General features: G+C 36.6%; 1 protein-coding gene across 3 annotated transcripts; it reads left to right on the top strand.

Moving 5' to 3' along the window:
- Nucleotides 1-2,668: 2,668 nt before the first annotated feature.
- On the top strand, nt 2,669-10,219 carry LOC112283568 (putative RNA-dependent RNA polymerase 3). Of its 3 annotated transcripts, none has more exons than XM_024522424.3 (19): nt 2,669-3,662; nt 3,914-4,160; nt 4,321-4,465; nt 4,791-4,862; nt 4,985-5,138; nt 5,282-5,332; nt 5,535-5,700; nt 5,897-5,984; nt 6,285-6,401; nt 6,594-6,671; nt 6,952-7,064; nt 7,303-7,454; nt 7,595-7,829; nt 7,908-8,133; nt 8,304-8,452; nt 8,691-8,859; nt 9,057-9,216; nt 9,521-9,669; nt 9,867-10,219. In XM_024522424.3, the coding sequence occupies exons 1-19, from the start codon at nt 3,272-3,274 to the stop codon at nt 10,110-10,112; spliced, it is 3,108 nt and encodes a 1,035-aa protein (XP_024378192.1). In that variant the 5' UTR covers nt 2,669-3,271; the 3' UTR covers nt 10,113-10,219. The 3 variants fall into 3 exon arrangements, with proteins under 3 accessions (XP_024378192.1, XP_090107207.1, XP_090107208.1); XM_090251081.1 differs by having other exon boundaries at nt 2,696-3,662; nt 3,920-4,160; XM_090251082.1 differs by having other exon boundaries at nt 3,520-3,662; nt 4,050-4,160.
- Nucleotides 10,220-11,170: the final 951 nt, after the last annotated feature.

The following is an 11,170-nucleotide window of genomic DNA, read 5'->3' on the forward strand; positions in this document are numbered from 1 at the left end:
AGATGAGTTTTAATAAGAAAGCTAGTAAGAACTTGAGTAAACTAGATGAATATAAGATCAATACTAAGAGAAGTGAGCTAAAACTCCAAGAGATATATTATCAAGACTAAAGATCCTCTCAACCTTAAATCTGATATATACTAGGTATTAAGAAGCTTCTCGAGAAGTTCTCATATTACTTGAAGATGAAACAACTTTAAAAAGCTTCTTAAGAAGTTCTTATGTTGCTTAAAAGATGAAACAACCTTAAGAAACTTTTTAAAAAGTTCTCATGTTGCTTGAAAATGAAGCAACCTTACAAAGCTTCTTAAGAAGTTTCCATATTGCTTGAAGATGAAGCAAACTTATGAAGTTTCTTGAGAAGTTTTCATATTGCTTAAAGATGAAGCAATCCTTAGAAGATTCTCAGACAACTTCTTTAATCCTTTTAGAACTTTTTAAAATCTAATAGAATATATTAAGAATATTTTAGAAATTTTTAAAATTAAATAAAATATTCTAAAAATATTCCTAAAATCTTCTTATTGAATTCTATAATATTTTAATGGTTTTAAGAAAAGTATGTGGTTTATTCTTTACTAAAAAAAATAAATTTAAAATTTAGATATATTATTTTAATCAATATTATATAGATATAAATCAATATAAATTTTTTAAAAGATAATTTATTCATATACTATTAAAAAAAAATTAAAAATAAAATCATAAAAATAAATAAATATAAATAAAATAAAATTTTAATAGCTAGTATTAAATTTAAAATATAGAGATTCTTAAAATTTAAAAATTATTGCCAAGTGCCAATGACAAGAACTTGAAGAATAGAAATAAAAAATAAAATACTTATCAAAGAAAGATGAAAAAAATAAAAATAAAGATGTATATTTAAAAAGAAACTATAATAGCTATTGCTAAGGACAACAAGACTAGAGATTCTTGAAACTAAACAAGAAATAAGAAAAGTATTGACAATTGTAACAAAGGCCTTACTCTTGCCTCCATACAAATTATCCAACTAAAAAGCTATGTGGCATTGTTCTATATATAATCTAACATGTGTCCAATGTACATGTCTAACTTACAATACAAGTTCCCAATATGTGCACCATATGTCCAATATGCAAGACACATGTCTAATTAGCAATGCAAGTTTTTTACATGTGTGTCATGTATTCAACATGGAGGATACATATCTAGCTTGTAAGACAAGTTTCCAACATGTGTGCCATGTGTCTAACATGAAAGACATGTGACTTATTTGTAAGACAAGTTTTCAACATGTGCACTATATGTTCAATGTTTGAGACACATGTCTACTTAATTCCTCTTTTCTTCTTAATTACCAATATCAATATTGATGTTTGTAACACCAAGCATAAAAATAATCTTAATTTTACTTCTACATATTAGTTTGTTAAAAGGCCATTTAGAAGCTTTTTATATAATAAAAAAAATTATGAACAAAAAATTTAAGTTAAAAATTATTTTTATATTATTTTTCTAAATATGAAAAACTTCTATAAGAATTTATTTTTGCTACATGGCATATCTAAATCAATCTATTGGTCTAACATGTTAAATATTAAACAAAATTTATTAATAATAGTAATAATATGATATAATATAATTTTTTAATTTAAAAATATATATTAAGCTTATATTAAATTTATCCAAAAATACTTTTTTATATTTTTATTTTAAAAACATGATCATAACAATATATCTTATCTATTGGTTGAAATAGATTGATTAGCTGGTTAGATTATAGATTGATTAGCTTAGTGCCGTATTTTTGAAGGTCTATCACTGTTTTAAGATTACTTTTTGTAGATTATTTGATTATGTGAAATTTAAAAGATGTTTCATCCTTCATATTTTTTTTTTGTTTATTTATATTTTTATGTTATTTTTTCTTTAATATTAATAGAATTCGGTAACAAGCATTAAAGCTAAAGAAATACTTCTACTTTTAATATAAGACTAATAAAATTTTGTATTACTAAATACAAAAATATAATTAAAATTTTATATATAATATATATATTAAAAAATATATATAATTTTATTTATTTGAATGCTAAAAATACAAAACCTTGACTAAGAAGTTTTTACTTATACCACTTTGTTTTATCTCTTCATAATCTTTTGTGTTTGTGATTATATATATATATATATATATACACATACATACACATACATAAACTAGTAATTCCTTGCATATTTATTGTAATATGCAAGGAATTATTATATATATATATATATATATATATATACACATATATATATATATATATGTGTACTGGTAATTCTTTCTATATTTATTGAAATTTCACACACATTTAATCTTGAAATATTGGTCATTCATTCATCATCTCTGGATACTAGAATCACTTCAAAACTATCCCCTTCACTTCTGCACATCCTGCCAAAAGTCCCAACGGAAATACAGATTCATTCCATTCCCGGACCAGCATTCATTCAAACGAATCCTCGATATCTTTTCATTCATTCGTGGAATACAATCAACGGCATCGACATCCATCCTAAACCACACCAACAGAGACAATGTATGGATGAATAAACTATTCATCCTCTCTTCCGACACCCTGAAAGCCTCCACAAGGAAAAGGCGATGCCGACGACGACCACGACGACGAAGGACGGGAGCGGAGACTCGTGAATTGAAGGGGATTTATTTGTTTGCCACTGCGAGCTGCGGCACTAAGCTCTCGATTTTCCAATTGAGTTTTTCGAATACAGGATTCTCCGATTTGTAGGAACTTCGTGGCTGCAGTTAGTCGCAGCAGGGGCAGCGAAACGCGTGGGTGCATCGCAGTTATTCTTTGCTCCATTTTGTTGCCAATCCAGGGTTTTCGGATTGTGTGAGGGATCGGGATCGCTCGTCTGGTGTGAGAGTGGGTCGGAGCATGCCATGGATTCGATGGGCGAGCTGGATTTGGTCAGGAATCTCGTCGACGATGGAGCTCTATGTCGAAGGGAGGAGTGAGGAAACGGGGCTGATGTGCTAGGTATCCGTTGGGGAGATAGGCGGGAGATCGTTTCGCAGCATTTGTTGATCGTGGCTAAAATTTGGGAGCTCTCGCAGCTGAAGGTTGAGTTGGATGAACCCTCCTCGTGGTCAACGCTATCGTGCATTTGGTTTTTATTTAGCGAGCTTGGGGTCGCATTGGAGTCGCATAATTCATTTTACTACTGCACGCACAATGATCTTTTAGTGCACGCAAGAGTCTGTTTAATTTCTACTTAAGCAATGCGCGGGGTTCGGAAGTTACTGTCGTGGGCTGCATTGAACGGATGTGAGGAAGAAGATTCTAAATTCACCTCGGGTTCGAAATTCACTTCCCCGGTGAAGAATCCATGGAACCTAGAAGTAGAATCCGATGAGGAGGAATTCGTGGATTCCTCTGGTCGGTTCGAAAACGAGGAGAAGGTTTCGGAGAATTCTACCTCTAGTAAAAGCTCCAGTGACAGTGGCCATGGACGAAGTGATGCGTGCGGCAGGTGTTCTGGTGCTGACAGGAAGCGATTGATTGAAAATTTCTTAAGTTCGGGAGAGGAGCGTGAAGATCCTTTGATGCACCACTTCTGGAAGTTTCTGTCCGATATTGAAGCTGCAGTGACTCCAGTATCTCTTGGTCATGGTAATACGTAATATCTCTTGATGAATACTTATATCCTCATTGGGATTACAGTGCGCACGCAGCATTTCGCATGAAAATATCTCCAAATCGAATGCATTGGTCCTGGTCAACAGATGTGAAGGATTTCTAATCATGTCAATTTGTTTTTTCTTCTTATTGTCGACTTAGCTAGAGCTTCTCTCAAACCTGGTGATCCTAGTTTATGACCTAATCGTAGCCTGATCAGTTTTGAAAATTTATTGTGGGGTCAGAAACAGTACAAGGTTTTGAGAAGACAAGATCAGAATATAGGCTGTCGTCTCCTGCAACTACACTGAAGCAAACACAGTTGGAAAAACTTGAGAAGCTTACCCCTTTAGATAAAGACTGGAACTGTTTGTATCCCAGTGTGGCAGAGGACCAATTTTGCTGGCCCTGGATTGACCTCACAGAACCGCAACTTGCATTAGGAAAACTGGACTTCGAAAAATTTATGGTCACGCTGAGCTGTCTTGGAGAGTAAGTTTTTATTTTTGTTTTTTGTTTGATACTTGAGTTTCCAATCTCGTTGATTTTATTGCGGGCCAAGTTTTTATGAAACATTAGTAATGTTTAATTCCTTTAATTATTGAGAATGGATTCCACCATGAGGGAGATTGAAATAGAAATGTTTTTACAGATTGGACCTTCAACCTGAAAAGGTGCTCACACTAGAACAAATCAAGAAGCTTGAGAGGTTGGATTTAGAAGATGTCGCAGGATACGTTTCGCGGGAAGTTGCTATTAGCAGAGGTGTTCGGGACGAAGAAGTTCCTCGTATCAGCGTATATCCAAACCTCTACCTCTGGATTGAACTTTTTCCTGCAAATTATTTCTTAGTCTGACAGTTGTGTTAAGGATTCTCTCATGGTCCTCTTCTCATAGTTCCATTATTCAGTTAAGCGTTGTGTTGAGCTTTCGTATGATGCTTATTGCAGGAAGTGTCTTTGATATGATAATGCTAGTTCATGTTAGATCAATTACTTTAATTACTATTAACCCGGCTGGTGGGCTAAGCACACTTCAAAAATTTGCAAGCACCATCAATTGAGAAGCTTTCGGTTTGAATGTTCTAAGGACATAGGTTGCTGATTTATGAAATGTTTACAGAAGGAGTGGCTGACGAAGGGACCTTTTTCATTTGAATGCAACGTTGATAAACATGGCGTCTGCAAGTTTAAGGCAAGCACGTCTACCTCTATGATTTTGAACGTTGAGGTATTGATTACGAGACAGGATCGTTGTACTCGTCTTGAGTGCAAACTACTTGCTTCTTATCTCATCTGCAATTATTAATTTTTCAGGTTGTCAAGCCAAGGCCAGCAAGCACATTGCTGCATCGCACATTTGGTGAAGACAGAGTTATGCCTGTTTACTTCAATGAATCTCCTACCGAAGACAAATTTCAACTAGTTCGAGATGGTATCTTAGTCGGCCTGCGGCGGTACCGACTCTGGAGTAAGTGGTGAACCAATCAATGGACTCTGAAAATGGGGAGATTGAGTTATAACTTACGAATACGTTTGCTTATCTTAATAGATTGCCTGATCAACGCTTTGACACAATTCTTTGAGTCTAATTAAGTGTTTTCTTTAATATAGCTTTCAAGGATTCTGGAAAAGAGGAGTTCAGTAATAGAAGCAAGCCCTACGGTAATAAATTTCTCCTCTTCCCTTGACCCTAAGGTGTATTTTACACATACAGTTTAATGTGCTCCTGCACTACTTTTAATATCTTGCTTGAATTGCCACTTTTCATTCGATTAAGGAGCAGACCAATTCTAATGTGTACCTTGTGTGAAAAAGATTTTGTTGTGGCCTACACTTAGCTGTGGTGGTGATGGATGTTGGACAGATAAGGATTATCAAAGAGCTGTAAAGTGCATCTTTATCTGCACTGAATCTCTTGCAGATGTTGATCTTGCTGATTCAAATTTCAAGTATTTCAAAACAATAGAGGCCGCGCGCTGCCACATTGTGCACATCCATACAGTGCCCACTATGTCCAAATTTGCCTCCCGGTGAGTGCCATTTCCTGGTGTCTGTTCTCATTTTTTGCTGTTCTACACAAACATTTAATAATTTCTTGATTAATGGGCGTAAAGTTCTGGATATCTCACATGGTGTTCTGCAAGTGCGGCGGTTATGTTGACTCTGTCATTGTCTTTCCTTGTGCCTTATCGGTTGCTGTGGTTCATCCTCTGGTCGAGGATTCAGGTTGCAACTGGCTCTTTCCAAGTCTGTTACAGCCAACCTTAATTGGGATGAAATCAAAGTTAGACAGATCCCGGACATACTTTCTACGGTACAGCTGTCGTAAGCCTGTCACTTTCTTTTGGTTCGATACTTAATATTAGAATTTGAGGATACTTTCGGAGGAAGCTGCCCAAACCATGCTATCGTCTTGTATAGTTTTCTGAAGCAAGAAGGAAACATAATAACACTGACTCTTCCGGCTTGACGAATTGATCGTGCCTCCAAGCACTGGTTGCATTAGCTAGTCGTTTAAGCGTTTTCCAAGATTCATCAGAAGTGTGCAAATGCGATATTTATCAATCTTCCGAATTCTTACTTGAGTGAAACCGTTTTTTTAATGTTGTGACAGACTTTAGACAACTCAGGAAAGTTCATGTCCCACACTGAGGGCACAGCAGAAATATCACCTGATGTTGCAAGGCTCATACCATGTTCTGTTTTCAAAGGGAAGGTTAACAAATCAATGGTGTGTTTTTGATATTGTTGAGCACAAAAGCGCATGATCTGGCTCTGTTGTCGTAGTAGACATTCACAGGAGGAAGTAGTTCGGAGTAAGAAGTTAGATGGGTAAAAAGTAGAGTGCATCAGAAGCTGTAATGGAAATTTGACTGCGGTGAAGCTGAATATAATTCTTCCTATAACGTTTCTTTGTTTGCAGGGTTATCCCACCTTGATACAAGGTCGCCTTTTCTGGAAAGGAATGGCGATTAAGGGTACGTGGCAAGTGAATCATCAGGTATTTGAATTTCCTTAGTTTTTGTCTATCACCTGCAATCGTCTATTCCTTCGCTGGATTACTAACTTCTGAGGAAATGAAGTTAAAAATTTGCTACGTACAAATGTATTTTCTGGGAACTCCTTAAGTCTATGGTAGGTTGTTTAGCAACTCTTTTGTAATGTGGTTGTGTGCTGGGTGTGAATGGGTTGCTTGGTCAACCAAGACGTGCATCAACGTGGAGCATGGCGATGGTGTATTCATTAAATCAGTATGTAGTGCGTTCGTTTTTTTGCTGTAGTTGAAGGGGCTGCAGATCTTGTATCGACCATCAATGGTGAAGGTCACAACCGATGCTGCACTGAAAGATTTTCCCACCATTAACAGTTTTGAAATTGTTAATACCAACACCTGGTATGCGGGTTGACATTCCGCCTCTATGCCATCATTTTTGAATAAATGTTTTGTTGAGAAGGTTACATGTTTATTGACTAGGTCGCCGTGTTGTGGTAGATAAATAATCTCACTTATCACATTGAATTGATGATTTGACATGTGGTCGATCGTCCATTTGATGCTTGATGCAATGTGTTACTTCAATTCTTCAGACAAACATTAATAACTTTTTTTGTCATGTGTTTTTTGTTTACAGTTACAAGCTTAAGGAGGAGGCTAAGCTGTCCCAGGATTTGATCTTCTTGCTTTCTGTAAACAATGTTCCAGCTTCGTTCTTCCTGGAACACGTGGAAAAAGCTCTTGAAAATCTTCACAGCTTCTTTACCACACGGGGGCAAGTCTTTAGAGGTATGAAGTCAACGGTACCGTTGAGCTCTGGTTTGTTGACTGTATTACTCATTGTTTTGATGCAAGCTTATCGTTTTCATTCCTACTTCAATGCTCTTGTGATCTAGTCTAACATTTTTTCTCTAATGTGGATTACACAGAATTGAAAAGGTGTTCCCAAGATTATGATGTTGGTGACCAAACACTTCGTATGATCATGGCAAACATCCCCATGAACAACCCTCAGATGCAAAAGAATTTGAAGAAGATATCGCAGGATAAGATCGCACTTCTGAGAAAAGGTTGTGTACCTCTGCCTCAAAGCTGTTATCTTATGGGCACGTGTGATCCAACCAAGGAGAGAGTTTTGAAGCCAAATGAAGTTGCGGTCATCAAGTAAGTAGTCCCTTCCTTAAGCTCCCTTAGACAAAATTGTCGAAACCTACAACTCCTTTAATGATTTCAAGTGTGCAGGAATGGCGACAAAGTACTTGGGAAGGTTCTTGTATACAAGAATCCTGGGAAGCATTGGGGAGATGTGCATGTTTTTGATGCAGTATGGGATGAACGTCTCAATCCATACGTGGGTCCTGCGAATCAAACCATTTTCTTTTCTGTCCGAGGTAATCGCCCAGTTGTGGATGAAATTGCGAACAGTGACCTTGATGGCGATTTCTATTGGGTTTGCTTCAACACACAGGCAAGTGATATGTTCCCACGCTGATTTCTACACCAAGAAAGGTCATAATGAATTTCTGGATAGCTTGAACCTTTGAGATGCGATGGTATTCTGTGTAGCGAATAGTTTTCTGGATTATTTCTCCTCAAAGGTGGTGTTCTGCCAACTCATAGGTGTTCGGATTGCTGCAGTTGATCTCTCTTTTCACTCCAAGCCCACCTTGGACGAGAATAGGGGAGAGGACAAGTTACCCGGTTGGGAATGGTCCCAGCAGTCTTACACCCAGAGCCGCTGAATACGCGCTGTTTGAAAAATTCTTGAACAGTCGTTTTAAAACTTAGTGAGAAACTGTGCCTTTTCTCTACAGTCATGCAGGACACAGTCTTGATTAGTTTGGAATCGCTAAAGAACAGCGTTGAGCCGATGATCATGAATTGTGAATTGAGATATTCGCATGCCGATTTCATCTTGAGCTACGTTACCGCTGCTCCTTGAATTGAAGTATAGTAAACCTCTAGCAGTCTTATCTGTGAAGGTAAATATAATATTCTGTACTTGTTGCCTGAATGATTTCGCAGTAAGCCAATGCCACTATCGGCTACATATTGGATAGCACACATGGATCGGTACTTGACGCTCAAATACGCGGATGAATATTCAGAAGAGCTGGAACTGCTATCAGAAACAATTCTAGAGTTGATAGATATCTTCTACAGAGCCCTAGATGCTGATAAGACTGGTGAAGAGGTCTGTTTATACCATCACTTCTTCGCTTGGATGTCTATTGTTATTCTCTACTTCTCTCTATTTTGTTCTTTGATTGCAGCTCATGAAGTTATTACATGACACTAATATTAACCAAAACATGCTGTAACCCAAGCGGTCATTTTTTATGAGAAACGTTTCAGCATTAATCAGTTATTTCTTGGTTTTTTTAACAACAGGTCAAGCTACGTAGGGGGTTGGAACCGAAGTGCTATCCGCACTTCATGAGGAAGCAGAATCAGACCAGTCGGAGGACCTATTATACTTCCACAAGCATACTCGGCCAAATTTACGACATGGTTGATAAAAACGCTGATAGACTAGGTTATAGACCTGAAGGTATGCTTCAACGGGTATAGAAACTGGTTTCAGAAGTTGGCAATTTAGGAAAGAGCTCATATGTTTTTCCGCTTACATATACTACTCTATGGAGATGGAGAATTCGTCCGATATTACAGAGAAACAAACTGAAACCAGATTAGTGCAAGAATGCATGAAATTTGCATAAGAAAATTTGCATAAAAAAATTTGCAAATCTTCATTTACTTACTAGGTTATTGTGGGATTACTTGACTTGCTGCGTATGTAGTCTGGACTTGTCCTACGGATCTCTTCTGATGTAATGTTTCTTTAACAACGGCAGAAACTATTGCATACGATCCCAAATTCGAGTTCGGCAGGTTCGATAGATACATCGAAAATTGGCGAGGACTTCTACAGCAATATAACAAAGATACGCAGGCTGCATTTAAGAATAATGAGCTAGATCGGGTGATAGCTCGTTATCAGGAGGTATTGATTGCATCTGATGAATGATACACAGCGAATTTTATTGCTTCCTCGATTGGTGGATCTACACAGCTGCTGTGAAATTGGATGACAACAGAGTATATCTAGAGAGGACTTAAATTATTTCTAGGTAACTCTTCCCTCAATTGAAAGATGTTGGAGAAAGAAACTCTATGCTGACTCATTATTTTATTATGCAGATTCTGAAAGGGCAAAACAAATCGATTATCCAAGTATTGGAGGAAGCGTCTGCCCTGTATATTGTGAACCATGAGCATGCCGAAATGACTTTGCGAAAAGGTTACACTCCTACACTAAATTGTGCATGGAATGTAGCATTAGAGTATCTGTGTGAAATCTATGCAAGCCAGGAGGAACGGAAGCCATATATCTTATCAGCTTCTGCAAGGGAGGACATTTTTGGTCCCAGTAATTCTGAATCATAAAATTGCTCAAGAATGCTGTAAATAGTTATGCAGTCGTAGGTTGTCAAGAGTTGCAGATGATCAAATGAATTGAAACCGTCCGAATATTTTCTCGGAGTTTCGTGTTCCATGACGAGTATGTTGTGGGTAAATATTCGGCCAATGTGCGTTTTTGGATGCTGTCCCCCAAGTTTTAGTATCAAAATGAACATTCCTTTGTGATGTAGATTATGAATCCTGATTCTGAAGATGGCATACTCCTGGCATTACAATGCTGATTACGCAATATACCAGTTACCTAAGAATTAGTGGAGCCTGATTTTATTTATAATTTTCAAGGCCAGTCTAGTTGATCAAATAATTACTGTGTAAAATTGGGATACCCATTCTTAAGTTTTCAGGTTGACCACCAAGGAAATTCAACATATGAGTGCTCATCAACACTGCTGTATGAAAAAAAATGCTACATCTTCAATGAAGTTCAAACACTTGATTTCATTTTACACAAAGCATACTATTTTATATGCTTTATGGTCAATGTTTCAACGATTATTACAATTACAAATGTGGCGAACCCTTGAAATATAGTTCAGCTTTAATAATATGTGGTTTCTCAAATATACACCAGTTTCATATCTCTATTGAAATTTGATGCTTTTAAACAAATGTGTTTCAGCAATGATGCAGCAAAGATGCTATGTGGCTATGTGGGATGTAAATTTATTCTTTTCTAAAGAGTAGTGGGTTTTTTTTGTGAGTTTAGCACATGTGTGTTTCAGCAAGTGGTAATGTGGGATGCAAGTTTGTACCTTCCAAAGGCTAGGAGCAACAAAATAGAAAGAATAGTGGGATTACTGGAAGTGCATCATGAAGAAATTTGAGGGGAGAAGATACATAACATATTTGCAAGTTTTTGGAGGTGCCAAAGGGTTGTTGGAAGGTGTCAATTTAACAACTCAAGGGTGTTGTATTAACAATATCCTAAATAAAATGAAACTTTTAATTGAGTTATTTTATAATAAAATACTTTTTCATAATAAAATAATGATATTATTATAAAAAAATATTAAAAAGTCAAA

The sequence above is a fragment of the Physcomitrium patens genome, chromosome 6 (assembly GCF_059467195.1).
Source record: "Physcomitrium patens ecotype Gransden chromosome 6, ASM5946719v1, whole genome shotgun sequence".
Lineage (NCBI taxonomy): Eukaryota > Viridiplantae > Streptophyta > Bryopsida > Funariales > Funariaceae > Physcomitrium > Physcomitrium patens.